The 25,844-nt window shown below is 44.8% G+C and overlaps 1 protein-coding gene across 1 annotated transcript in view; it reads left to right on the top strand.

Moving 5' to 3' along the window:
• Positions 1-24,757, top strand: part of Peli2 (pellino E3 ubiquitin protein ligase family member 2) — a 147,084-nt gene extending 122,327 nt beyond the window's left edge. The window contains exons 3-6 of the mRNA XM_021181894.3: positions 4,070-4,171; positions 14,267-14,461; positions 16,339-16,527; positions 19,856-24,757. Coding sequence (XP_021037553.1) covers positions 4,070-4,171; positions 14,267-14,461; positions 16,339-16,527; positions 19,856-20,422 — 1,053 coding nt within the window. The 3' untranslated portion in view covers positions 20,423-24,757. The remainder of the gene's footprint in view (positions 1-4,069; positions 4,172-14,266; positions 14,462-16,338; positions 16,528-19,855) is intronic.
• Positions 24,758-25,844: the final 1,087 nt, after the last annotated feature.

The following is a 25,844-nucleotide window of genomic DNA, read 5'->3' as shown; positions in this document are numbered from 1 at the left end:
AATGCTGGAGTCACATGGGTCCTTCAGCGTGCGGCCATAGCAAGTGCTTTGCCCTCCCTTCCTAGGGGCAGAGACGGCCCCAGTTGCTTTTATCTAGAGAGGCTGGGCAGAGTGAGCTTCCAGAGACAGAGTTAGTCACACTGCCGTGCACCCTTTAGTTCTGTGAAAATTGACATCCCAGGCACCTAGAAAAAAAATGACATTATTAAAGTTTTGAGTCATTTGGTTTCAAGATATGTGTAGTAACAGACAAACTTGGTTTTGTTTTGAAGAAAGTGAATTCTGCTTCCCTGAACTTGAAAATCAGATCCTTAAGGTACACGCTCACCAGCGCTGTATTCCCTTGACTGTCGTTAATGGGGTGTGCATGCTTCCATTTAAGAGAGGAGGAGCCGGAACCATTTTGGGTTTTGAGTCTAGAGCCCTGAAGAACTCCATGACACCAGGTTCTTAGTTGAAAGTTGCACCAGCATGCACCCTGACTGTTCTCACCCTTAATGGCAAAGGCCGGGTGCACAAAGCCTGTGAAAGGGCTACACACCCTTTCACAGCTAAAGAAAGCAGTGCCTTGCTCTCAGTGGGCCCACGTGGGCCTCTGGGGCTTCAGAGTCAGGCTTCGCGTCTTTGGTTGTTTGGGCTAGAAGCTGTTATTCCATGTGGACACAATTGCCTGGTTGCATGTTTTAATCCAGTTCACACTTACAGTAAAATAGCTAGCTTTCATAGACTGGAGACAGTTGGAAACACAATTGGTCACTGTCAGAACTTTCATTCATAAAGAGCAAGGGAAGGTCCAAGAAAGGAAAGGCTAAACGTCATATTGTGTCTGTGGCAAATTCTTTCATTTGTTCATTTCGACGACATTGAATCCTGTGGTGCCCTTAACCTGGGAATGAGCATAAAGGAGAATAGCCCTACTGTGAGGTGACTCTACTGTGAGGTTCTGGAAGTGTCCTGTGAGGTGACTCTGCTGTGAGGTGCTGGCTATGTCCTGTGAGGTGACTCTGCTGTGAGGTGCTGGCTGTGTCCTGTGAGGTGAGTCCGCTGTGAGGTGCTGGCTGTGTCCTGTGAGGTGAGTCTGCTGTGAGGTGCTGGCTGTGTCCTGTGAGGTGAGTCCCCTGTGAGGTGCTGGCTGTGTCCTGTGAGGTGAGTCCCCTGTGAGGTGCTGGCTGTGTCCTGTGAGGTGACTCTGCTGTGAGGTGTTGGCTGTGTCCTGTGAGGTGACTCTGCTGTGAGGTGCTGGCTGTGTCCTGTGAGGTGACTCTACTGTGAGGTGCTGGCTGTGTCCTGTGAGGTGAGTCCGCTGTGAGGTGCTGGCTGTGTCCTGTGAGGTGACTCTGCTGTGAGGTGCTGGCTGTGTCCTGTGAGGTGACTCTCCTCTGACATGCTGGCTGTGTCCTGTGTGGTAACTCTACTGTGAAGTATTGGCTGTGTCCTGTGAGGAGACTCTACTGTGAGGTCCTGGAAGTGTCCTGTGAGGCGACTCAGCACTGACTGTCTTGAAGCTTATTTGTAGAATCTTGACCCCTCTTTCCTATCTTCCCCAGATCCAGAGCCTCCAGTCATAGGCCTCAGCAATGGCTTTCTTAATCCTAAAGATGCAGAAAGCATGTTTTCTTAGTGTAATACCGTTTACCTTTCCTAAGCTTATCCTAAGCTTCTGTTTGACAGCATAAATAACCCACAGCGGTTTAAAATGATAAAATTTTGTTAAACAGGGTAATTTCAGAGTGTCCCAGAAGGGGCATACAAAGCCAAGAAGTTCCAGTCCCCCTCACTGTCTTGTCTTGTATAGGACTTGGGCGTGGCTCCTCTGCCTTGGCAGTTTCTGTGTAAGGTAGTCCATCCCCGTACATACATGTGCGGGTTAGTATCTATTATTAACTTTATGGAAACAAAAGTCACCTGGGAGGAGAGACCCTTAAATGAAGAATTGCCTCTATCAAATTGGCTTGTGACCATGTCTGTGAGAAATTCCGATTGATGGTCGTCAGTGTGTGCCACCCAGCCAGGGCTCTGTAAAAAGGCCTGGTAAGCATAGGTGGGAAAACCGTCCTTCCTACATGTTTCCTGCCTCCCCCTCAGAGATGAGCTGCGACCTGGGAGCGTAAGCCGAAGTAAACCATTTTCTCGCAGGTTGCTTTCAGTCATGGTGTTTACAGCAACAGAAGAGCAAATTAAGACAATAAGCACTATTGCTGGCAGTTTCCATTTCTGACACAAGAGTATTTTATAAGTTAAACTTATTAGAACAATTGGACTTAGCCTGGCACCTGCACAGAGCCTGCTACTGGCACTTCCCCAGGTGCTTTGGAGGTGTCCCCGGGCACCTGCACAGGGTTGTCCCAGGCCCCGGCCTTACCACAAGCTACCTCCTTAACATCAGTCTCCCAGCGCATTGGGAGAAGGTTAAAGCTGGCAAGCAGGAGTAAAGCTAGGGGTGATTTTCAGGTACAGCGTTTTGAGAGTGAGGAACTTGTCTCACAAGTTCCCGTTAGAGATGTGGACAGATAGAATTTGAGAGAAGACGCCTGAGATACTGACCTCTGACCTCTTCATGCAAGTGTACCACCATACCTGCATGGAGACGGGGGGGGGGGGAGATATTTCTCTAGCAATATTGTTAAATTAAGTGTCTTCCAAACTAATAAAGCAGCTTTGATTTAACTTAAATAGAATATTGTTCGCATTAAGATAGACTGACTAGTGAAGGGTTGGAAGACTGTTCTTGGTAGCAGCATTAAGTAAGAAGTGTTTTTGAGATTTCAGGCCATATTAAAGAGCACTGTTGCCTTTAGTAATTGTAGTATCTTAATAAAGTATTGTAAAATAGAAGATTAATCACAGAGCTCCGATATTATTAACTTATTAACAATCTGGGAGGGTCACCAGGTTCATTGTAACTCAGATTCTCTGCTTCTTGCTGCTCTGAGCAGTTACTAGTCAGACAGACACTCAGGCTCATGTGTGTGTGTGTGTGTGTGTGCGCGCGTGCACTCGAGCGCACGGGCCACATATGCTCAGCCACTTCAGAAGGATTTGTGCACTTCAGACAGTGTCATTCCTTCACTAAATGTTTAATAGGGAAGCTTATTAAAATTTTATTTACTATGCGTAATAAAAAAGTAGAATGAAGATAAGTTAAAGTGCTAGAGAAAATGTAATTGAAACAGTTTGGAGCATCATTTAAATCAATTCCCTTATTAGAAATAGTAAAAGCATTTGACTACAACTTAAGACATGTTCAAACATCGTTATGGAAAAAAAATATGAGCAATATCTTGTCTTACTATTCTTAGATTACTTGAATAAGAGGATTGGCTTATATTTGAATAAATGAATGAATGAAAACGAAAAACTGCAAATCAGTTGTCCATATTTTAGAGCTAGGTTCTTTCTCTTGCTTTGTTGCCCAGGCTGACCTCAAACTCCCAATCCCCCTGCCTCCATCTTTCAAGCACTGGAAGTTCTGTAATGTGCCACCAAATCCCGTTGTCTTATTTTTTAAGGTATGAAACATGTGAGCACCGCCTTTGCTTAATACAAGATGTGACTGAGATGTAGAACCCAGTGTAGACATGACTGTGGGTTGGATCATGATGTTGCCACACAGGCATCCTTGCAGGATATTAGTAGTGTTTTCAGTGACTTTTTTACTGTGCTTATAATCTCCAGAACACAGATGAAGCAGTGTGACAGATGATTATTAATTTACCCATTGTGTGAAAGAAATTTTAAAAATGTAAAGAAATCACCATAGTTGGTCTAAAAGTTCTGTCACTTAAGTTCGGGAATAAGGATGGTGTATATATTTTTCTGACAATATAATTAAATCAAGTGTTGCAAATAAACTAACTGATTTTTCCCCCCTGGGTGGGGTTTACAGCAGTGCTTTCTGAAATTAAACTTTGTCAGGCTGGAGCATGGGCACAGGCTCTGACCACTGGGACGACGCTGGCATACGGGTTTTCCTGGTGAAGTGGCTGAACTGTAGCAGAAGTGTGGCCAGTTGCTGTCTATGATGAGACTTAAATGGGTTTTTCTTTTCTTCCCTTTTCTTCACAATTAGGCCATCAGCTCCAGAGGACATCACAGCATATCGTACACTTTGTCACGGAGCCAGACGGTAGTGGTGGAGTACACACATGATAAAGACACGGACATGTTTCAGGTAACAAGTCTTTCTTAATGGAAACTGTCCCACTTCCGTTTACTTGTGTGTTTTGACATTTGACCAGAAATACCACAGCACCGCCGTTCAGTCATGCCCAGGGGAAAAGAGGTGAGAATAATGCAAAAATCACCCCAATTCTAAAGGGGGAAAGGGAAATTATAAAGCCATATCTTGAGATATTTTTGCTTGCTTGCTTGCTTGCTTGTTTGCTTTTGAGATTGTATTTTAATTGCAGCATTTCTCCCTCCTACACACCCATCCCTGCTCGTCTTCAAATTCATGGCCTCGTGACTTTTTCCATCAATTTTTAAATAGGTATTAACAACAGACACAAAAAATGTAAAGGCAGCCACTTTTAAAACTAACATAGTAGAAGAGCTTTTTAAATGGCACAAGTCAGGGAAGACATAAAAATACTGGAGTCTTCCAGACGTAATTGGAACAGTATAAGGAGAAACTCATGTGATGTGGTCAGTGCCTTACTGGCTTCTAGAAAACTCGAAGCGTAAGTGCTTTCGTAATTAAATTTTAAGAAGATAAAGACTGATAGTCAAATTACTAAATGCTTACCTCAAAAAGCTCTTTGCCCTTAAGAAAGTTCTAGGGTGAGTGAGGGAAGAGTTGATGGCTATTACAGAGTGTAGAGTGAACCTAACAGAAGCAGGAGAGAAAGAGAAGAACACCAGAGAAGCTGAAAAGAGAGGGCTTACGAAACATCCGAGGTTCAGTACTTAGGAGCCAACAGAAAGCTTTAAGGTGGACTCAGGCAGGCACAAAGGCAGAGGTGAGCCTCGGATGCGAGACCCACACATCTGCATGGGGAGGGATGGAGTAAGCGCGGGATGAAGAAACAAAGGCCCTGTAGCTGAGCTGAGGTGATTTCACTTGTTAGGATGGAAAGGTGGCTTAGCAGACGGAGCAGCAGGCTTTGTTTTTCACAGTGTAGCTTCCTTACAAATGTCAGAAACATGAAAGCTCAAGTGGGGGCTGAAGGCAGCAGATCCAGATGCCAGAGGTTGGCCCCCATCCTGCAACGACCATTTTCCCAGACTTTACAAAAGAGCCAGAGCAAAGCAGGGGCCGTTTTCAGAAAGAGAACCTTAAGTAGCTGCCAGTAGCCGTGTTAAATCACTAAATGCAGGTGGGCTCATGGCAGAGTACTCCTTACTGTTGTTAACTGGACGTGCAGCACCGAGCACCTCGTGAGGAAGTGGCTTCTGGACAGCACTGAGTCCTAGCAGTCGTCTGCACTGGGCTGCATCACAGCAGCACCAGTGGCAGAAACCGTCAGGTCCACTGGCCCAGCCACTCTGCTGCTAGTTTATGCATACATGATTAAGGAATATGAAACATGACTTAACCACAAAGCTACTTGGTTCATAGTTAGGTTTCCTAGTGAAAGTGTAAAGGCGAATATGAACTTCGGTGTAGGTAGGTAGAGTGGGTAGGCCAGAAAGCTCCACACGTGAGCTTCACCACCTCTGACTGAAAAGAAAAACCAGCCTCTGTCAGAAGTGTTTCCTTTCTCTAAGCACGCCTCAGGTTTTTGGAGAAATATTTGTCTTTTTAAGCTATCTGATTAAAAAAGTTATGATCAAAATTGTGGTAAACAGCTGTCTGAGGAAGAATACTGCCTCACAAGCTAACACTATAAAATTCTAAATGATTAAGTGGTCAGAATTTTTTAAATTAAGTGATTGCTATAAAAATTACCCAGGTTAAAATTTCCTAATCCTGAAATACCCCCACAAAACATAAAGTATGAATAGGTTTTGTATTTTAGGTAAGTTTCTTTATAGCCAAAATATAATAAAGTAAAAGCAAAAGGCAAGTGAGAAATGGCAGAAATATTTACAATTCATGTCACCAGGGGTTGAGGTCCTAAAAGATGAGCTACTCCTAAAAATGACTAAGAAAAATACATACGGTCAAGCTGACACACCATCAAAGACGATAGCAGCTGGTCATTGTTCAAGGACATTAACATAGCTCTTTAAAATAAGAAAATACACTGGACCTTACCTACAAAAAAAAAAAAAGAGGATATGTGATCTTAATTAGTGGAGGAATGTTACTTTTCTCTTGCTCGATTAGAAAAGGGATCCAAAGACTTCTGTGGAAAACACGGGAAAGCTAGGTCAATTTGTTATGCATTATAAACCAGTGTGACCTCTGTGGGGCAGAGATGTGGAAATGGCTGGGGAAAAACTGAACTGTTCACACCCTTGGACTCAACTGTGATCTTCCCAAGGGAAAGGCTTTCTCTTCCCATACTTATCCCAGGGATGTCCTTTCCTATGTGCAACATGACAGCGCACAAAGCTCTTGCTCCAAGCATGGCTTAAGAAACAACCAGTTGGAGCCCATGCGGGAAGTTCAGGTCCAGCAGTACACCAGAGCCCTGCAAGCCCATCGTGCCGAGCAAGGGAGAGCTCTGAATACAGCCTCGGAGCTCAAAACAGACTGGTGGAGCGAATAGCAAGGCCACTGTGGATAGCGAGTCCTACTCTTAGTATTAGAGTTAGTTAGGATTGCTTAGTGTGAAGTGTCAAACAATTAAGTCATGGTATTACATACAGGCAGTTACGCTAAATATTGCATTAATGTTAAATTTCGTTTTGTTAAAATGGTGCTTTTGAATGACTGAAACAATTCTTAAGTACACTAAAAGTCTCTAAAAGGATAAACAAACATTGTCTAGGCAGCCAGCTTTGGGAAGGAAGGAGTAAGAGGTGGTGTGCAGATTTGGAGACCACGAGAAGCTAAATAGTTCTAGACAGCTGCGCACTAAATAACAGACACAACCATAAATACAGGCTTAGTTACTCAAATGCCAGTTCAGGCCCAGAAGCAAGGTCTCTGTTATTTATATACACAGTATTAGCAGCAGCTCCGCTCTCTGTGCCATTCTGTGCACCACCTAAATGGCTCTTGTTGTGCCAAGGACAGGCACATAAGTTCTGTCATATTGTTATGGAACTTTATAATGATGTTTAATGCTTGGGGAAAGTGCCCATTTTCAGTTGCAAAGCCTTTTTACTACATGTGGGCTGGAAGCATTCTCAGCCGTAACTAAGAGGGTCGTGACTGTTCGACAGCTGCCCCTCATATGTTCCCAACCTTAAATCAACAGCTTGCTGTCTGTCTGTCCCATGGGGAGTGCCCAGGCAGGTGCCACATCCGAGTGTAAGATGGTGCACTCCTTTAAGGAGCGTCTTGAGTAATTCTCTACAGCCATGCAGCATCCTTTGATGAAGAGTACGATCTTCTTCATGCCCTCTCCTTCTCAGAGTGAAGTAAAGATACAATTGGATGGTTTTTTTCAGCTAACTTCTGAGTGTTTCATTTTGTCATCGTTTTACAAGTATTCAAGATCTAATGAAATGGATAGTTTTTCACCTGTAAATATGTAGCAGTGCGGAGGCACGGTGTAGACTCAGTTTGGGGCACCACGGTGCTTGTCACTAGTACTTGATCCTCCCTCTCCACAGAGGTCATCACAGTGTGATGGAAGTGCCATCTTGACACCTTTATTTTATTATGGAAGAAATTTGGGCTTTTGGACTCAGACTCCTTGACAGGACATAGCCTTGAGAGCCTTCTGGAGTCCAGGGTTCGTGCTTTTTCAAAAGGCTGACTTGTAGGGTAAAGAGATGGGTTGGTTGGCAAAGTGCCTACTGTACAAGCATGTGGACCTCAGTTTGGTCTCCAACACCCACATAAAAGCCAAGTTTGGTAGAGAACTATAACCCTGGCTTTGAGGGGCCAGAGATGGGCAGATCCAAGAGCTCCTTGGCCAGCAAGTTGATAGGGCTCCCAGAAGCTACAAGGTTAGAGAGAACCAACTCAGGCAAGTTGTCCTCTGACCTCTACACAATGCCTTACATGCATGCCTCTCACTCATTACTCCTCTGCCCCACATACACACGCTCACACATGTACATGCGCACACGCACACACACATGTGCACACACATTCATGCACACATAAACACTCATGCATTTATGTATGCGCACACACACACACAAATGCACACATGCATGCACGCACAAGCACACATGCACACACTGGCAAAGAAAATCAAGGGTAAATAATGGTGACAGTCACAGGGAAAGACATGGCATTGACGTCTAGCCTCTGTGCACACACACAAACATGCATTCATGCAACCTCTTTGCATACATAGACAGAAAAGGAAAAATACTGATTTTTTTTCATAGCCTCTAAATTTTTAACCTGAAAACTCTAAATTTTTGAAGGAAAAAGCAACTTAACTGAGGTCAGAGATGATTGTGTCAGAAGTAAGCTTCGGTCTTTGTTTTCCACACAGTACCAATGCTGCCTCCTTATAGAGAGAGGCAAGACAAATAAGACTGTAAGTGTCTTAAGAAAACATGACACTGGTGGGTTTTCCTAAAATAACCTGGTGTTTGTTCTTTTGGTTTTTTTTTTTAATGTGTCTCTGTGTGACAATCTATCCCATCTGTATGCAGGGGTCTGCCAAGGCCAGGAGAGGGTGTAGATCTGGAACGGGAGTTACAGAAGGTTGTGAGTTGTCTTATTGAGTTGTCTTATATGGATGCCAGGAACCAAATTTAAGTTCTCTGAAAGAACAGCAAGTGCTCTAAACTGCTATTTCTCCAGCCCTGTAATATCTACCACTTACTGACCACTGAACAGAGTTGTGTTCGGAGTTCAGTTTTGGTTTGCTTTGTTTGTTTGAACAGGGTCTCTATGTACACAAGGCAGGATGTGAACTCACAGCGATCCACCTCTGCCTGCCTTGTGGGTGCTGGGATAAAGGCAGACGACAGTGCCCAGCTTTTCCTCCCTTTAACAAGCGGGTATGTTCAAAGTCTGCCACAGGCCAACAGTCGAGCAGCTGACCTAGGACGGGCCTCAGCATGGGCTGCGTTCTGCAGACCTCCCCATTAGCTTGATGTCAGGGTCGCATGGGTGCTGTGGAGTGTTAGCATGAACAGTCAGGGTTAGGTGTGGATTTAGGGATTTAGAGATGGAAGAGTTTGAATTCATAGAAGCAAGCAAGATCTTAGTAGTTGCTTTCTAGGGTTGGAATAAATGAAGAAAGGAAATAACCTCTCAACAAGAAAGTAAAAACAAAAAGCCGGGTGGTGGTGGCGCACGCCTTTAATCCCAGCACTCGGAAGGCAGAGGCAGGCAGATTTCTGAGTTCGAGGACAGCCTGGTCTACAAAGTGAGTTCCAGGACAGCCAGGGCTACACAGAGAAACCCTGTCTCGAAAAAAAAAAAGTAAAAAAATAATCTGAGTGAGTCCAAGGAGACGCGGGTGCCTTACACTGTCGCTCAGAGGAGACAAAGAACCAAGTGTGCTCTGCTCATGAGGCCAGGAGACTGACTTAACTTAGGTACTTCACGATAGTTCTAGACGGCAGCATTTAACTAGCATTGATTAGCAATGCCTGCATTTTAAACTATTACTTTTGGAACTTGTCCTGTACACACACATACACAGCATCAATTTATGGCTGAGGAGTACTAAGACCATCAGACCATCAAAGGTATGTGTTTTGAGCTAGATGAACAAAGTAGAGTCCCTTTCTACAGTGATGATGACTGGAGCCAAGAAGGGAGAATGGAAGTCCACAGGAAGACTCACAGACAGTTCTTGGGTTTGATTTTTAGATTGAACAAATTGTATGGCAGTCATTGCCGTCCAGAGAGGGGCTGCAGGCTCAAAGTTTTTGTTCATAGCTCGAGTCACACCAGGGATGCTCAGGAAGCCTAGGATAGGGTGGATCTGCAAGGTGGTAGCTCCCAGAAGGAGCCAGATTGGAGCTAGTGAAGGCAATGTGATGGGAGAGAAGAGAGGGGGAAGAGCTGAAAGTTTATGCGGGATAAATACCAGGGGCAGATGTGTTCAGGCTTGCAGCCTGCAGTTAGCAGTGTACACACACACACACACACACACACACACACACACACACACACACACACTAGAAGGGAGAGGGCCAGGCAGCCAGCTGGCCTGGGCTGAGAAGGGAAGTTGATCAGGTGACTGTGGTTTTCCATGGTGCATTACTGGTGGGTGAGAGCTGGTGGCACAGGCAGACAGGAGCCAGTCAGGCATCCAGTGGGGGTCTGTGCCCACTGTGCTGGCAGCAGGATGCTTGGTGGCAGGAGAAAGTTCCAGGAGCAGCTATGGAAACTTTTATAGCAGCTCAGCATGGCTGAGACGGTCTAAGCCAAGGGTCATTTTTTTCTAATACTCATTTTTATTCTATTTTTTAAAGGTTATCAGTGACAGGCTAGAATTTTTAACAGAAACCAGAACAGATCTGTGCCTTTAACAGCAGCTCAAGGAACTCCAGAGTGTGTTTGATGAGTGCATGATCCAAGACGAAGGAGTGAGTGAGGATTCAGGGGAGACAATCAGAGCAGAGCCACGGGAAAGGACTCCCTCGGTATCTAAGGCACCTCTAAGAGAGGGCTCCTAGATGGAAACAACCATGATTCTTCTGTGTCAGAGGAGGGGGAAAGGTGAGAAAATACATGTATAGACTGAGGGAGAGGAGAAATGAGACAGGCCTCTGTACCAGTTCAGCCCTGGCTTCTTGGGCCCCTTCAACAAATACGCTTTGATTATATTTAAAACTTCAAGTATGGTGAGTGACGCTCTCGCTACAGCCATTCTCCGAGTGCCTGCCAGCATTCTATGAATAGTAGATGAATTCAGAGACATCTTGGCTTGGGTACCACTCAACTGTCAGATGAAATTTAGAGGCTTCTCAGCTTGTCTACACAACTGCCTGTAAGAGAAGGGGGGAGCTGGTCCAACAGAAGAAAAGACGGACAGCAGGTTTCCCACACCAACCAGGCTTTCAGTAAGAAAGTGGCTGAAATTTCTTTGCTGGCAAAAGCAATATGAGGCTTGTGTCTTAAAGGAGAAAAATCACACTAGTACCCCAGGGATAAGGTGCAGTCGGAGGAGAGGTGATAAATCATAACCTGGCCAGCCAGATAAGAGCGGGCTTAAAATCAGCTTAAAGTAACCGATCCTAGCAGGATCTTTCGGTTGAAATAGAATTTCGGGTCTTTGAAGTCAGTTTCAGTTGAATCATGAGACATGATTTTAGTGACTAGGGGGAAAAGTCACAATGTTGCTCTCCTGGAAGGAAGTAATGGCTGTGGACATGAAGGGCTGGGGCTGAGAAGTGGGCCTCAGTCCCACATTCCTTGCCTACCCGTTTAAGAGCAGCGTGTGGCATTTTAGAAGTGCAGTAGCGTTTAGCTTACAAATGAGTGTGTAAAGTCCCGCCTCTCCAAGACCGGTGGACATGAGGACCCAGAGTGTGTGAAGTCCCCCTCTCTTCTTTGAGACTGATAGACATGAGGACCCAGGCTTCGGGTTTTGTGACGTGGCTTCTCATATTTATTTCACCCCTAGACATCTTTATGACTAAAAGTTCGGGGTGAGGTATGAGCTGAGTTTGAAGAAATTGTATTCTCTCCTTTTTATGTTTCTATATTTGTTTAATATTTAAAGCATTTGTTGACCTTTCTTTTTAAAAATAAAACTTAAAGAAAGGTGAAGAAGAAAAGAAAGGTAGAGCTTGCCTCCACAAGACCTACACAAGGTCAAACAAGTCAGTCATTCGTGGGTGGATGTGGGAGTGGCTCACGGGGCACACACAACCCCCAACCGAGGAGCAGTTGACAGCTGCAGCTCCTGGGGAAGGTAGGGTTGGTGTTCTTTGAGGTTGGTGACTCTGGTAGGTGGACTACGCCTTACACCAATGCATATGTGGGCATCAGTAACTGGACTCCAGCTTAAGGAAAAAATAGGGCAGGAAGTTGGGATTTGGGGCAGGGATATGGAGAGGAACCCAGGAGGGGCTGGAGTGATGAATAGGGAGGAGATATAATCAAACCACATTATAGATGTGCACAAAAATTCTAAAATAACAAATGCGAAATACCGTAGTTTTAAAAGAAAAGGAGCTACGCTTTCGTTCTGTGCTTTTGTCTGTTTTTATTTTGAACTGTGCATATATAAAACTATAAAACTTATTTTTAAATTTGTTAGTAAGTAGTTTCAAGTTTAAGGACAACAACAACAATAAGACTCACCGCTCTGTCTGTCACTAGAGCTAAGTTATACACCGGTGTTGAAAACAAACCAGCAGAGGGAAGGTTACACAACCCTAGAAGGATGAATTAGACGGTATGGCTTTATGGTATCGCTAATAGAAAATTTTATTAAACACGTTGTAAGTTTTCTAAGCCTGAAATGCATACCACTGAGCAGTGCATATCTGCTCGAGTTGATGTGTTTCACTGAAACCAGTAACCTCACTTATGCCTGGCCCATGTCATTAGAACAGCGCATGAAAGGCCATGTAAAAGCAAGAGAAAACAGATGTCTGTTGGCTTTACGGGGGTAGTAGTCTATGCATGAGCACATACAGAACAAATTTACAAAAAAGGAACTTATGGACACTCCTGGGAAGCATGTGGAGCTAGGTGACATAAGATCTCTTCTTTTTACTTTATCCATTTGGATTTTCTTTTTTTTAAAAAAAAATCATGTAATTTACATTGCTTATCTTCCAGGCGCAGAATTCACAATCTGAATACAAACACCTTGGAAATTGATTTTCATGGCCTTATGTGCATCCGTGTCAGGGCCCATGTGTTCCTCCCACACACAGCTTCTGAGCCAGTCTCTGTTTTCAGGCGAGGACCTTAGCGGTGTATTTAGTGAGGAATTCTTCATGTTCATGTAAATGGTTTTGATTGAAGGCCATGTTTGTCAGTGCCTCCAGGCAGACACACAGGGAACACCAGTACATAAATGTTTAATGTCCCATCCTGAGGATTTTGCAACTCATAAGCAAATGTGTCTTCTAGTTCACAGCAGAAAGCAGAACCTGGTTTAGTGGAATCTACTGAACGGGAAAGGCTGTTAGAACACTTAAGATTCTTATGAAATACAGTCTCTTGGCAGTTTTGACATCTTACCAAGGAAAGGAAGACCCTGTAATATTGGTGGCAACTTTTAGACTTGCTCCAGAGAGGCCTCCTTTTAATCCATACATGAAGTGCTAAGAACAGCTTTTTAAATTTTCCTTCACTCATATGCTGAGCTTTGGACTAACTAGGATAAGCCCCTGTCCCCTGTTCTTAGGGTGACTGAGCAGTGGCAGCCAGCTCTGTCCCTCTGTCTCAGGGTAAGTGCTTTGTTTGTGCAGTGCTGGGTATGAGTCACGGACTCTGACTCAGGGAGCCCAGCAAGCAGAGAGTTCCTTTGATTTAAAGGTTTGATTCCTTCAAAAATAGCAAACAAGAACGATTTGCTGTAAAAAAAAAAGAATAATTTTCAAGTGGATCCGAGATAGCAAATCCAAGCAATTCTTTTTCAAGAATAAAAAATTGAGCTTTCTCATGATATTTAAAATTGTTAGACTAACTGACATAAAGTTGCAGAAAACAAAATGAATAAGACCAAGGAATCTAGTCTGTAGCATTATAGCTACAGTATTGTGCATTTGTATGCACCCATCTCGGGCTGAAGAGATAGCTCAATTGTTAACTGTTTGCCTGTCAAGCATGAGGGAGGACCTAAGTTCAAGTCCCAGAACCCACAAAAAATACCAAGGGTAGTGATGTGTGCTAGTAATCTCAGTGCCAGGGAGGGGAAAACAGGAGGCTCACTCTAGCTGGCTAAGCAGCCCACCCAGCCTGACTGGTGAAGAGCAGCAATGAGAGACTGTCTCAGGAGGTAGGCGGATCTTTGAAGATGACAGCTAAGGTTGTCTTCTGGCCTCTATGTGCATGTTGGTCTGTACATATACACACACAGGTCATGTGGGGACAAGGTAGTGGGCCTGGAGACCTCATTAACTGTTGGTTGCATGATAAAATGAAACATCTCTTTTTAAAAGAAAAAAATATGATTATTTACAGTAATTTCTCTGTTCAACAACAAGGAAGGATATGCAATTGATTAAGCAAAGATAATGAGGTTGACAGGGTTCTGGGCCTCTGTTCCGTGAACGCGACACAGAGCCTGGTGTTTTTCCTGTGCATCATGAGAATGTTTGGTTTCTTCAGGTGGGCAGGTCAACAGAAAGCCCCATTGACTTCGTGGTCACAGACACGGTTTCCGGCGGTCAGAACGAAGATGCCCAGATCACACAGAGCACCATCTCTAGGTTCGCATGCAGGATTGTGTGTGACAGGAACGAGCCATACACAGCACGCATATTCGCGGCAGGATTCGATTCTTCCAAAAATATCTTTCTTGGAGTAAGTACTGTGACTGTGTTCTGGTTTCAGGCTCACACACACTAATAGAGTTATTTCATTTCGGAGAGGAGGTTGCTTTTTATGGTGGCTGCAGTTAGATTTTTTTTTTTTCGAAGTTTCAGTTTTCAGGACAGCTCGAGAAAACAGTGGTAAACACTTGAGACTAATTTGAAGCCTGGCTGCATGCACCCGGCCATCAGGAGAGAAAAGCAGGAGGGTTATAAGTTCAAGGCCAGCCTGTACTGCACAGAGAGATGCTGTCTCAGTAAAAAGAAAATCTGTAGATTACTTGGTTATTGTCATATTTGCTGTATCAGTTGTAATGTATGCAGCAATTATTTCAAAGGAGTATGTGTTAGCATTATGTATAACACATTTATGGTAAATTTGAGAGGTCTATTTCAAAGGTAAAAATAAGTGGCCAAATTTAACTCTTTAGAGCTCAAAGGGAATTGTTAGTGAACTAAGTGTTCACTGAAAGGTGAGTGTTTGCGATACCCCACCTGTCTGTGGTATGTCGTAACAAAGACCAAGCCCTTCCCTCATGGGATATCTTGGTAAACACACCCCAAAAGCTTTAGTGACTATCCTATCTTGATACAGATACCTTTTTTTTTCTTGGTGTTTTCAAGACAGGGTTTCTCTGTGTTGCCCTGGCTGTCCTGGAACTCACTTTGTAGACCAGGCTGGCCTCGAACTCAGAAATCTGCCTGCCTCTGCCTCCCGAGTGCTGGGATTAAAGGTGTGCGCCACCACGCCCAGCTCAGATACCTCTTGAATCAGAATATTGTTGCAGAGAATAATTGTCCCTTGTGACCTAAAAGATGATGAAATATATTGTCCCACATGACAGGAAGTGCCATGGAAGGCCAGTCCAGCACAAGTTGATGCAGTGGTCCTGTGACATTTGGGGCCAGGTTCTCTCTGGCTTGCCCAGTGTCTCTGCTGGCACACCAGCCACTTGGGGCTTGAGCGGAGAGGGAAGCCTGCTTCTGAATGTGCCACCCTCTCCTGAGCTTTCTGGACATCTGTGGTGTGGAGCTCTAGGAAACTTGGGACTGCTCTCTCGCCTTTGTACTAAGCAGGGCTTTGATCTTCCCTGCCCTGCCTCATGGACAAAACGTGAGCTCTGTCACCAGGAAGGAGGAGGGGTCAAAGCAGCACTGCAGCCTGAGCAGTTTGTCCCATCACTGTCCCCCTTGGAGACAGGCACAGCTGCTTGTGTGGAAACACACTGACTCCTAAATGATTGGCTTAATTTTTTGTTTTAATTTTGAACCTTTAATGAAAGGTACTGTTCCGAATATTCTGTTTCCTTCTGTATCCAGGTAGCGAGTGCATGGAAAAAAAAACAAACAGTTGTAGGTGCTTGGGTAAGAGCAGGCAGAAGTGAAGCCAAGAAAAGGAAGTGAAGGCTGAGATTCCAAGCTTGACACAGGGGAGGGGAATCTGTCAGTAAGGAGGTCAGGTACCAGGGATGTCTAACCTCCTGAGGAGGGTGTAATGAGTAGCCAGAGATCAGCCTTTCTACTTCAAACAGCTTACCACCTCTCCTGGTGTCAGACCAGCACATCATCCTCTAGTTATCAGCATTTAATAGAAGCCAAAATCCCTCACCTCTCTTCCACCTTGGCTGTGTACGAAGTTTCTCAATGCAGGGTTTCTCTGTGTAGCCCTGGCTATCCTGGAACTCACTCTGTAGACCAGGCTGGCCTCCAACTCAGAGAACCATCTGCTTCTGCCTTCCAAGTGCTGAGATTAAAGGCATGCACCACCATGCCCGGCTAGCTTTCCCTATATTTTAAGGAGACTCTGGAGTCCCCCCTTTCTGGTGTTCCTTTACCAATCCTTTTCTGGTCTGTGGTATTGTTCTCCAGGAGAAAGCAGCAAAATGGAAAAACCCTGATGGACACATGGATGGACTCACTACCAACGGTGTCCTGGTGATGCACCCGCAAGGAGGCTTCACCGAGGAATCCCAGCCTGGAGTCTGGAGAGAGATCTCTGTCTGTGGGGATGTGTACACCTTGCGAGAGACCAGGTCGGCCCAGCAGAGGGGAAAGCTGGTGAGTAGGCTCTGCTCTGGAAAATTCTCACAGATGTTTCACGATGGCCATTGTCACTTTCCCGCTGATAAAACTCAGAGCCTCTGTGCAGGGTGGAGTGTGCCATTTTCTGATCCAGAAACAATCCCATAAGCTCTGGAGACTTGGAGGGGTGTGGCTGTCCTTTCCTCTTGGCTGGCCATTACCGTGTGCAAGTGTGTTGTTTCTCACTCCTGACCGTCTTGAGAAGACAGTCGTTCATTATGTAGATCATTGCAGAATTCATCTTTCCCCCAAGATACTTTACTCAGTCAGAAGAATCCTGAGCAGTGTGAGGTAGCAAGAGAAATGTTTAAATTAGAAGATCTGGATTTTCTAAAACTGGGAAACAATTAAGCAGGCATTCCCCCAGCCCCTCAGTTTCATAGTTAGAAATTAATTCTGTCCTCGGTGTTGCTCCTGGACAACAGTAGGCTATTCTACTTGATCCTGTATCGCTGTGGTGACCTCTTCTCAGAAGTGTCACCACCAAGCCTTGAAACAAGTGTCTCTGTTTCCCTTTCTGGTTGTCAGTAGTGTCCAAGGTTTCTGATCAGCTTGTAGCTGTGCCACAAGCCCTTAAGAGGCTCACTCACTTCCACTTTGTTGCATAGAAGCTAGAGAGGGAGAACACATGCCATTTTCTAGATTATAGATAAGAAGGCATTTCCCAAACAGCCATAGACGAAGCACACGGTGGCGGGAAAGGATGGCAGGGGGTGAGGCAGCCATAGAGGAAGCACACAGTGGTGGGGGAGGATGGCAGGGGGTGAGGCGTGTTCTGTGGGCCGCAGAGATGAAAGTAGCAACTGGATGCTTCCGGGGTGGAGAAAGGAACAGGGATCTGATGGACAGTTTGCTGTTCTGCACCTGAGGCTTGCTTCTGAGAGTCCTTTGCATTCCCTCTGTTTCACACCATTCAGGGACAGGGAAGGGCCCTTCACCTTACAGCAGTATCCCCTTTTCTCAGTGTCTCTAATGGATACACATGAAAAGTATTTTGTGAGGAAGGTCAGGCCAGCTCTGTTTTATCTGAATACTTTTTGAGAAATTATTAATAGGAAAGGGAATATGAAAACAATTTTCTTATGAAAATGTTTCTGGTGATCCGATAATTTTGCACCAGACTGCCCTAGCTCAGCTGGCTTGTGATGAATGATTACAGTGGCGGAAGTAGATGGGCTGGGTGCAGACACTTCATTAGCATTCCTTACCAAGCCTTCCTTCAGCTCATCCACTGCTCCACGGCGCTCCACAGGAGGCAGAATCCCCTCACCTTATCTATGAAGAGAGGTAGCACAAGAAAATTAAATATTGCCCCGAGTCACGGACTTAGAAGGTGGCCACTACTGAGACCCCAAATCTGGTTAGAATTCCACCCAGTACTGCACCACAGAGGGTTGAGCTGGGCGAACACCTGAGTTGGGCCACACTTGAGCTAGCTGTGTGAATAAAAACATGGACACAGAGCCCGGCACAGTCACCCCTGCCTCTGAATAGTACTTGGGAGGTGGGGGCAGGCAAATTGGGAGTTCTTGGTCAGATGGGGCTACACTGTGAGACCCTGTTTCATAAACCAAGGTGTGGGAAGACAGCTCAGTAACGCTCTTACTGAACATTATTATTTCCCATCCTGGGCAAGGACTTGAACTCAATCCCCTGCAAGAAAAAAAAAAGGTTAAATAAACCATACCCGGCAGGCAAAACTGTCCAGTAAGCATGTTACCAGTTGGGTTTCTTAGCCTCTGTAGTAATTGCAATACAGAACGGGCAGCAGTATGTATGGTAGGCTTTAGCCAGGGTTGCTAAAAAGAAACAGCTCCAAAAATGGGTGGTGGTGGTATGTGTGCATACATGCACACATGTGCACATGGAGACAACAGGACAACCTCTGGTATTGTTCCCCAGGTACTGCCTGACCTTTTTAGACAGGGCTTTGCCCACTGAACTGTCTCCCCAGCCCAGACAAATTTTGAAGTTAGTGCCTATCAGTAACATGTCTCAGATCTAAATAAAATTATAGACATGTTTCTTCCTCAAATCAAGATCACTTTGTCTGGTGCCACAGATATTCCTCAATGCGTGTGTTGTACCCAAACTCTGCCTACAGACCTGTGGACCTGTGCCAACCACCCCGCACCCTTCCAGCCCCATCCACTGGTCAGCTAGATATGAGCTAGCGAAAGATACACTGATCTCTTGGCACCAAGACCTCTCTGGCCAGCCATGCAGCTTGGGCCTATTGCCTGGTACTGTGTGCTCACCTGGAGTTCCCAGCCTGTTCAGTTCCCAAAGGCCCTGTGAGCTCCTTGTCGACTCTGCATGTAGGCTCATCACACCTCTGGTGTGCTGGTCTTGTCACCCTCCTCCTGGCTCTGAGCATCTTTTCCAAATCTGCATTCAGGAAGAATCCTTTCAGAATCTATCTTAACCTGTCTTCCATCAAAGTAGCAGTAACAGTGCTCACCGCATGCCAGACCTCGGTCCAGGAATCCGCTTGTTTTAGTTTATCTGTCACCGTCACCTTCTACAGTCTAAAGAAAGGGAGAGGATGGCACTATGCTCCAGTAACCACACCAGGGTCACATACCTCTAAGGGGCCGAGAACCTCCAGAGCCTACTGTCAGACATTGTGAGTCAGTAGGTCAGAGGGTCAGTGGGTCAGTGGGTCAGTGAGCCAATGCTTCGATTACCTCCCCTGGCTCCCGGCATGCCTGTCCTGCTCAGACTCCTGAAGAGCACATTTCTGTTTTGTTAGTCTTGCTCCCCTCGGGGCTTAGCATACATCTGGCACATGTAGTATGGAGCTGAGTCCTGCTGACTATGCCTGTCAGCTGTTAATCACCCGTGCAAGCACGGGGCACACAGCACACACATCCTAGGAAAACAAAGAAGGCTTCCACTTTGGACCTTAGCTAGGATGTGTCAGATGCTCTCCTGGGGCATCGACTCTGCTAGAGGAAGGAGCATGGGTCTTCCTGGGAGGGCAGCTTTCATCCCTCATAAGGTCTATGGGTATATTACGAGCATAAAAAAGTTAAAAATAAACGTGTAATGTTTATGGGACTCTTAAAGTAACAGCTGCATTAATCCAACTTAAATAGCTCAGCACCTTATGCTGAGTTGCACCCTGGACATTCACGTGTATTGAGGCTGGGGGTTGGGGTAATTCCCATGCCCTTTTTAGTGGGACGTGTTACTTCTGTGTCTTCTGCTTGTCTGCGTACTGAGTGAGGAATGTCGGGGCACCTTTGCCCCCGTAGTTTGTAGGATTTTTCTTTGAAAGATGTATCTATTAAACCTGTTGTAGGTGGAAAGCGAGACCAACATCCTGCAAGACGGCTCCCTCATTGACCTGTGTGGGGCCACTCTCCTCTGGAGAACCGCAGATGGCCTTTTTCACGCTCCTACTCAGAAGCACATTGAAGCCCTCCGGCAGGAGATCAATGCAGCCCGACCCCAGTGCCCCGTGGGCCTTAACACCCTGGCCTTCCCCAGCATCAACCGGAAGGAAGTGGTGGAAGAGAAGCAGCCCTGGGCATACCTGAGCTGCGGCCATGTGCACGGCTACCACAGCTGGGGCCATCGGAGCGACGCGGAAGCCAACGAGAGGGAGTGTCCCATGTGCAGGACTGTGGGCCCCTACGTCCCTCTCTGGCTGGGCTGTGAGGCAGGATTTTATGTCGATGCGGGACCCCCAACTCACGCTTTCACCCCCTGCGGGCACGTCTGTTCAGAGAAGTCTGCCAAGTACTGGTCGCAGATCCCACTGCCCCACGGAACACACGCGTTTCACGCCGCCTGTCCGTTCTGCGCCACGCAGCTGGTTGGTGAACAGAACTGCATCAAATTGATTTTCCAAGGTCCAGTGGACTGACACCCTGGACAGCCATCTACACGGCATTAACACGTTACTGTGAAGATTCTGCCACTAACTGTAGATTCTACCTTTTTGTAATGCTGTTTGTTAAGGGGAAGGCGGACTGGGTTGGGAAACGGGGGCTGGTGACGAAATGCCGCAGGCGCTGACAGATACCACTGTGTTTTGCATGCTCAGAACAGCAGCATCGTCACTGAGGTCTGCCTGATTAAACTTTAATACCTGTGTAATAATTGGATCTCAACTGCCATGCTTTTCTTTTTAACTTTAGGTTTTTAACCAGATTTTTTCCCCCTTTGTAAACTTGGGTAAGATTTTACAAATGTAGAAGAAATGTACTCAGCAAATGTCTCTTAGAGTGTAGCCTGCAGAGCCATGTGGCACAAGTGCCACACATCCTATGATGTTCAGTGGCTGTGAGTACTTGACAGTGGCTAGAATCTGACCCAATACCTAAGGGCCAGCTCTATCAGCCCTGCCACAAACACCCGTGGACAGGAGGCATAGGCCATGCACTTGTCTTGAAATCTACAGCTTTTTCTCACCTTTTCTTTTTAACTTTGGGTGGAAGAGGGTATCCGTATACTGTTTTATTTTACTTTTAGTGGAATTCACTTACATACTCAGATACTTGGCATGTCAAACAAAGAATTTCCCCATGGTTTTAATCTGCCCTGTTACTTTTGCTTAGTATGCGCTGTCTCTGCTCCTCATCTTACGTGTCAAGAAGTAATTGGTTGGTTGATTGGTTAATTGATTGATTGATTGATTGATGATTGAATTCATGAGCTGAGGGTAATGGACTTGCACTAAGGGGGCTGGTGCTGCTGCAGTTGGCAGCAGTGGGCATGTCCTAGGTACCCTTAACACCAGCATTGTCTGGACACCAGAACACTTACGACCCAAGTGGGATTTAAAGTACACTTTTACTTTTTAAAATCCACTTGCTGGCACTTCACTGTACGGTTTCCTTCTCTTCTCCTTCTTAGGAAAGACAAAATTTTGTAAGCCCAGAAGCACCAAGCGACAGTGAGATTGCCATTTCTGTCCCCTACCTTCCCACCATCTGTCACCTTCCCTTTCAGTTTAAGGAGCCCCATAAGTTGTTTGTTTTGTTTTGTTTTGTTTTCAGTGTTTGCAAATCAGACTAAATCTAAATGTGCTCGTGAGATACACGGAGCACTGAGCAGCGTGTCTGCCGAAATCATTTGAAATTCCTGATTTTGAGAGACCAAGTGAGTGTTTACTGAGGAATAATTAAATCAGGATTTCATGTGAGCTGCAATGACCCTCTCTTTCAGTTTCGTCTTGCATTGATTAATGATGCCTGAATACTCGTTTTCCATGCTTGGTGCCAGGAGTATCTGTGGCTCCCAGAGTGTCAGCATGGAGAGACACTGTTGAGCTTGGCTGCGTTCCACCCCATTCCCAAGGAGGAAGTCACCAGTTAAGTCAGCGGCTGCTCAGGTGGACCGTCAGCAGGTTTGAGCTGCCTGTTTGAGCATTTGTAAATATAGATAATTTATATGATTATGACATGTCCATACTTGAATTGGTTTTTCCATATCTTGCCTATTAGCGGATATTATTTTGCCTATTTTCACAAATTAAGCCTATGTGAGTACTTTTTCCTGAAAGCCACACGGTGATATTAATTACTCTGCAGTGCTGCTGCTCGGTTTGACTCCATGCGCTGTCATTTTAAAAAGAGCTTTACTTTCCCGTGGAGACTGTTCTGTATTAAGAGAGGGTTTTTTTTGTTTTAATTATATTTATGATGTGAAAATCCAACAGCAGTCTTTTTACTGATAGTTCCCTGTGTTCTACATAGATTACCTGCAGACAAAAAAGAAAGAAAGAAAGAAAGAAAGAAAGAAAGACACAGAGAGAGAGAGAGAGAGAGAGAGAGAGAGAGAGAGAGAGAGAGAACTTTCTAGAGAAACCTATAGAGTGTCATCTGGTGCAGCCAGAATTTCCATCCCTGTTTTTCAGAGGAGGATAAAGGATACACTCACCCTCCCTCCCCTCCCCCCTCCTTATATGGAGATAGATAGTCTGAGGATTCTTGATGTCCTGGGATTGTCTTCTAAGATAAAGGGTCTTACACCCAGAAAGATTAAATTACACCTATCCAAAAAAAAGTTTTGTTTTTCAAGGAAGTTCACGCTGACACCAGACTTCTCTGTGTAAATCTGAGTAGTCCCAAATAAGGCAAGCACCTCCCCCCCCCCCCCACCGTCAGAGGTCATAACATTGCAAACTCAGCTCAAGGGCAAGTTGAAACTGATAAACCACAGGCTCTTCAATGGCGGTAAAGCCACCTGTAGCTTTTCCTTCAGTTTCCAGGTGAAGTCCTGTCCCCCCCTCACCCCAACCCCCTGCCAGAGGAAGAAAGAGGTGTCAGCCTGCAAAGGCAGCCAAGCTGACTTGGACAATTTCTGTTAAAACCACTTTCTCCTGAGGAAAGGTTTTCAAGTTAGATAACAGTTACACTTTTGAGAATCTAGGACTGTTGTTCATCCAAGTAGAAGGATGCAGTTGAGAGAAAAGGGAGCTGCTTCAAGGTCAACTCTGTGTGTTCAGCTTTGGCGGCCGTCACATGAAAGAGGAATCCCAACCCCCACCTCCACCCCCACCCCCACACTTGTACATAGGGAAATCACCAGCCCCTCATCCTGCTCTCAGCCTGACCAGTCGCCTTTCCAATAGGCTTCCAGAAGTCACACCCTAGTGACACGCCTCCATAGATATTTTTTTTCAGTTGTTTGTGTCATTTTCTTACAAAAAAAAATCAGAGTGAATGGGATATATAGCTCTGAGTATTTTTCTAATGTTTTTTATTATTAATAATAATAAACGGTGCTGCTGGGTCATGCACACTGCGGCTCTCAACATTTCTTCGATTTCTTTCAGCTTTTGCAAAAAGGGCTACAGTTCACACTGCAGAACAAGAACTAAGCTTTCTGGGTCTTCTCCTGCCCCCCTCCCCCCCCGTACTTTTGTGGCCCGAAAGAATTAAAATCATTTAATATAAATAGCATATTTATATCATTCCTCAATAGTTAATTATAGGGTTTGGTACCTTTGTGCCTCAGGGAAGCCACGTGATCTAACTGGTTATAGACTTTCAGGGTTAGGGCGTAGAGAAAGGAGAAAGCCATTGGAAACATGACGGACTCCATTAAGGAGACAAGCTAATCTAGGTGCAGAAGAATGCCAGGACTAGCATAAATGTGATTGTAGTAGAACTTGTTTCCCAGTGCTAGTAGGGAAATCGTTTTAAGTTATTACCTATCCTGTATTCGGAGAGTCGAGAACTCTCCTAAAGCAGCCAGGCCCCCTGTATGTGTACTATCAGTTGTTCCATGATCTCGCTCCTGCTTTCCTTCTTCAGAACCGTTCTTTTCTTGAGGTGGGCACCAGAGGTGGGCACCAGAGGCGGGCATTCATGGCACTCTCGGTCCTGACGTCATGCAGCCTTGCCTCTCACGGTGGGAATTCAGACAGACAAGCCCCAGGCCCTTGATTTCACCAGATGTGATTCTGTTCCGGAGCTGCCAATCCCCTGATCCCAGAGCCCTGCCTTTGGACTGAAGGTCTGAGGCTCCTGCGGTGGTGAGAATAGCTCACAGCTCCAGCTGTTGCTTTGTAACCCAAGGCCAATGAGATCACTTCAGAACATTTGTAAAGCAAGCTAAACATCTCTGAAGCAGGAAGAGTTCTGTCACTACTTTTCAGTAACACGTCCTCAAAAATACCTGCCCTCACGACTCCCTAGTGGGCAGTAGGGGAAAACGAATATATTTTCCAGATCTGCTTAACTTTCTAAACAAAAATGAACATGCTGAAAAGGATGCTCTGCCTTTTTAAGATGAGATCACAGGTTGCTTCTCTGTGTTAAATAATCTAGAAGTCAGGGGGCTAGTCGTATTTACCATGTATAGTGTTATGAGCAGTTAAATTTTATGGCTATATTTGTAAAATCTGTTCTTTTATATTTCGTGTCAAATTGAAAACTTTATTTCTTCACTGTTGTACCTGTGGAAATACAAGCCATTTTACAGGGAAAAAAAATCTTCAAAAGCTATTAAACGAATCTCACCATGTTTGTAAGTTGTCTTTAGACTCTTGTTATCTGTCACCGGCTTTACGGGGACGCTCGGTAGGACATGGATGCAAACCTAGACTTTATTTATACATTTCTGCAGCTTCCACGTGAATCCCTAACAGACAGGATTATTGTTTCGTTATCCTCTGCACACTGCATCTTTACATCTGTGTTCTGAAATCTCCCAAATTTTTTATTAAAGAAACTTCATTTTATTAAGGAAACTCTATTGGTGCTTTTTTTTTTTTAATATCTCTCGTGACATTTTATCACTCTCAAATAAACCTAATTCATATAGGAGAATTTAACCTGGCTTGTAGAATTAATGGATTCTCTTCATGATTGTTATAATTGTGTCACTACTTTTGTGATAGCCTTACCTCCCTTTTAATAGCAAAAGAGAGGTGTGTGAGCCTTCAAGCCTCAGATTAGCATGACTGTCCTAAGATAATATTTGCATTTGTGATAGTTTTTTTCTATTCAAATTGATATTCAAAGGTGATAACTGTTGTTGAGGGAAATGGAATTTTCATTTTAAAACAAAGAATGCAAACATAGCCTTTTATACAAGGAGCATATGTTCTATTTTTATCAAATTTGAGATGTCATGAATAGTAAAATGTGTTTCTATAGTTAAACAGCTAGTTATACTTGTATATACCCCATTCATCAAGTGTGCTGGAATTCATTCAGTGTCAGTGTGAGGAGGGAGGTGTTTTCAACATATAGATCAAGGACCACTGGGTATCTTCATGCAGAAGAATGAAATTAAGACCTATACCTCAGTGGGGTCTTAATAATTAAAAAAAAAACAAAACTCAGTGGATCAAAGAGCAGAAGTGTGGAGCTCTTAGAGAACAGCTTCAACCCTGGTGACCTTAAGTTAGTCAGCCATTTCCTAACGAGTACAGCCAAAAAAAAAAAGCACAAGAAACGGATAATGAACAAGTTGGATTTCATCAAACTTAAAAACTCCCATGTACAAAATGAATCTGTCATCAGTAAGAAGACTACGCACAAAACGGAAGTAATATATGGTGGCCATGGGTTTCACAAGGAAACTGATGAATCAAGCCTGTGTAAGAACTTCAACATGTTGACAAGAACACAAGGCCACTAAAAAAAGATCAAAGTTGTTTTTCCCCCTAGATAGGTAAGTGTTCAATAAACACATAAAAGATGCTGCACATCACTAGCTACTGGGATAACTAAAAAGCCCACCACAGAACTCTGACAAGAGGTTGGAACGCAAGAGTCCTCATCGCCTTTCTGGGATAGGAGAACATTGCTGTTGCTTTGGGACAGGCAGTT

This window comes from Mus caroli, unplaced genomic scaffold (assembly GCF_978045245.1).
Source record: "Mus caroli unplaced genomic scaffold, Mus_caroli_1 scaffold_12, whole genome shotgun sequence".
Lineage (NCBI taxonomy): Eukaryota > Metazoa > Chordata > Mammalia > Rodentia > Muridae > Mus > Mus caroli.
Note: the sequence above shows the minus strand (reverse complement) of the source record. Positions and strands in the feature narration are given on the sequence as shown.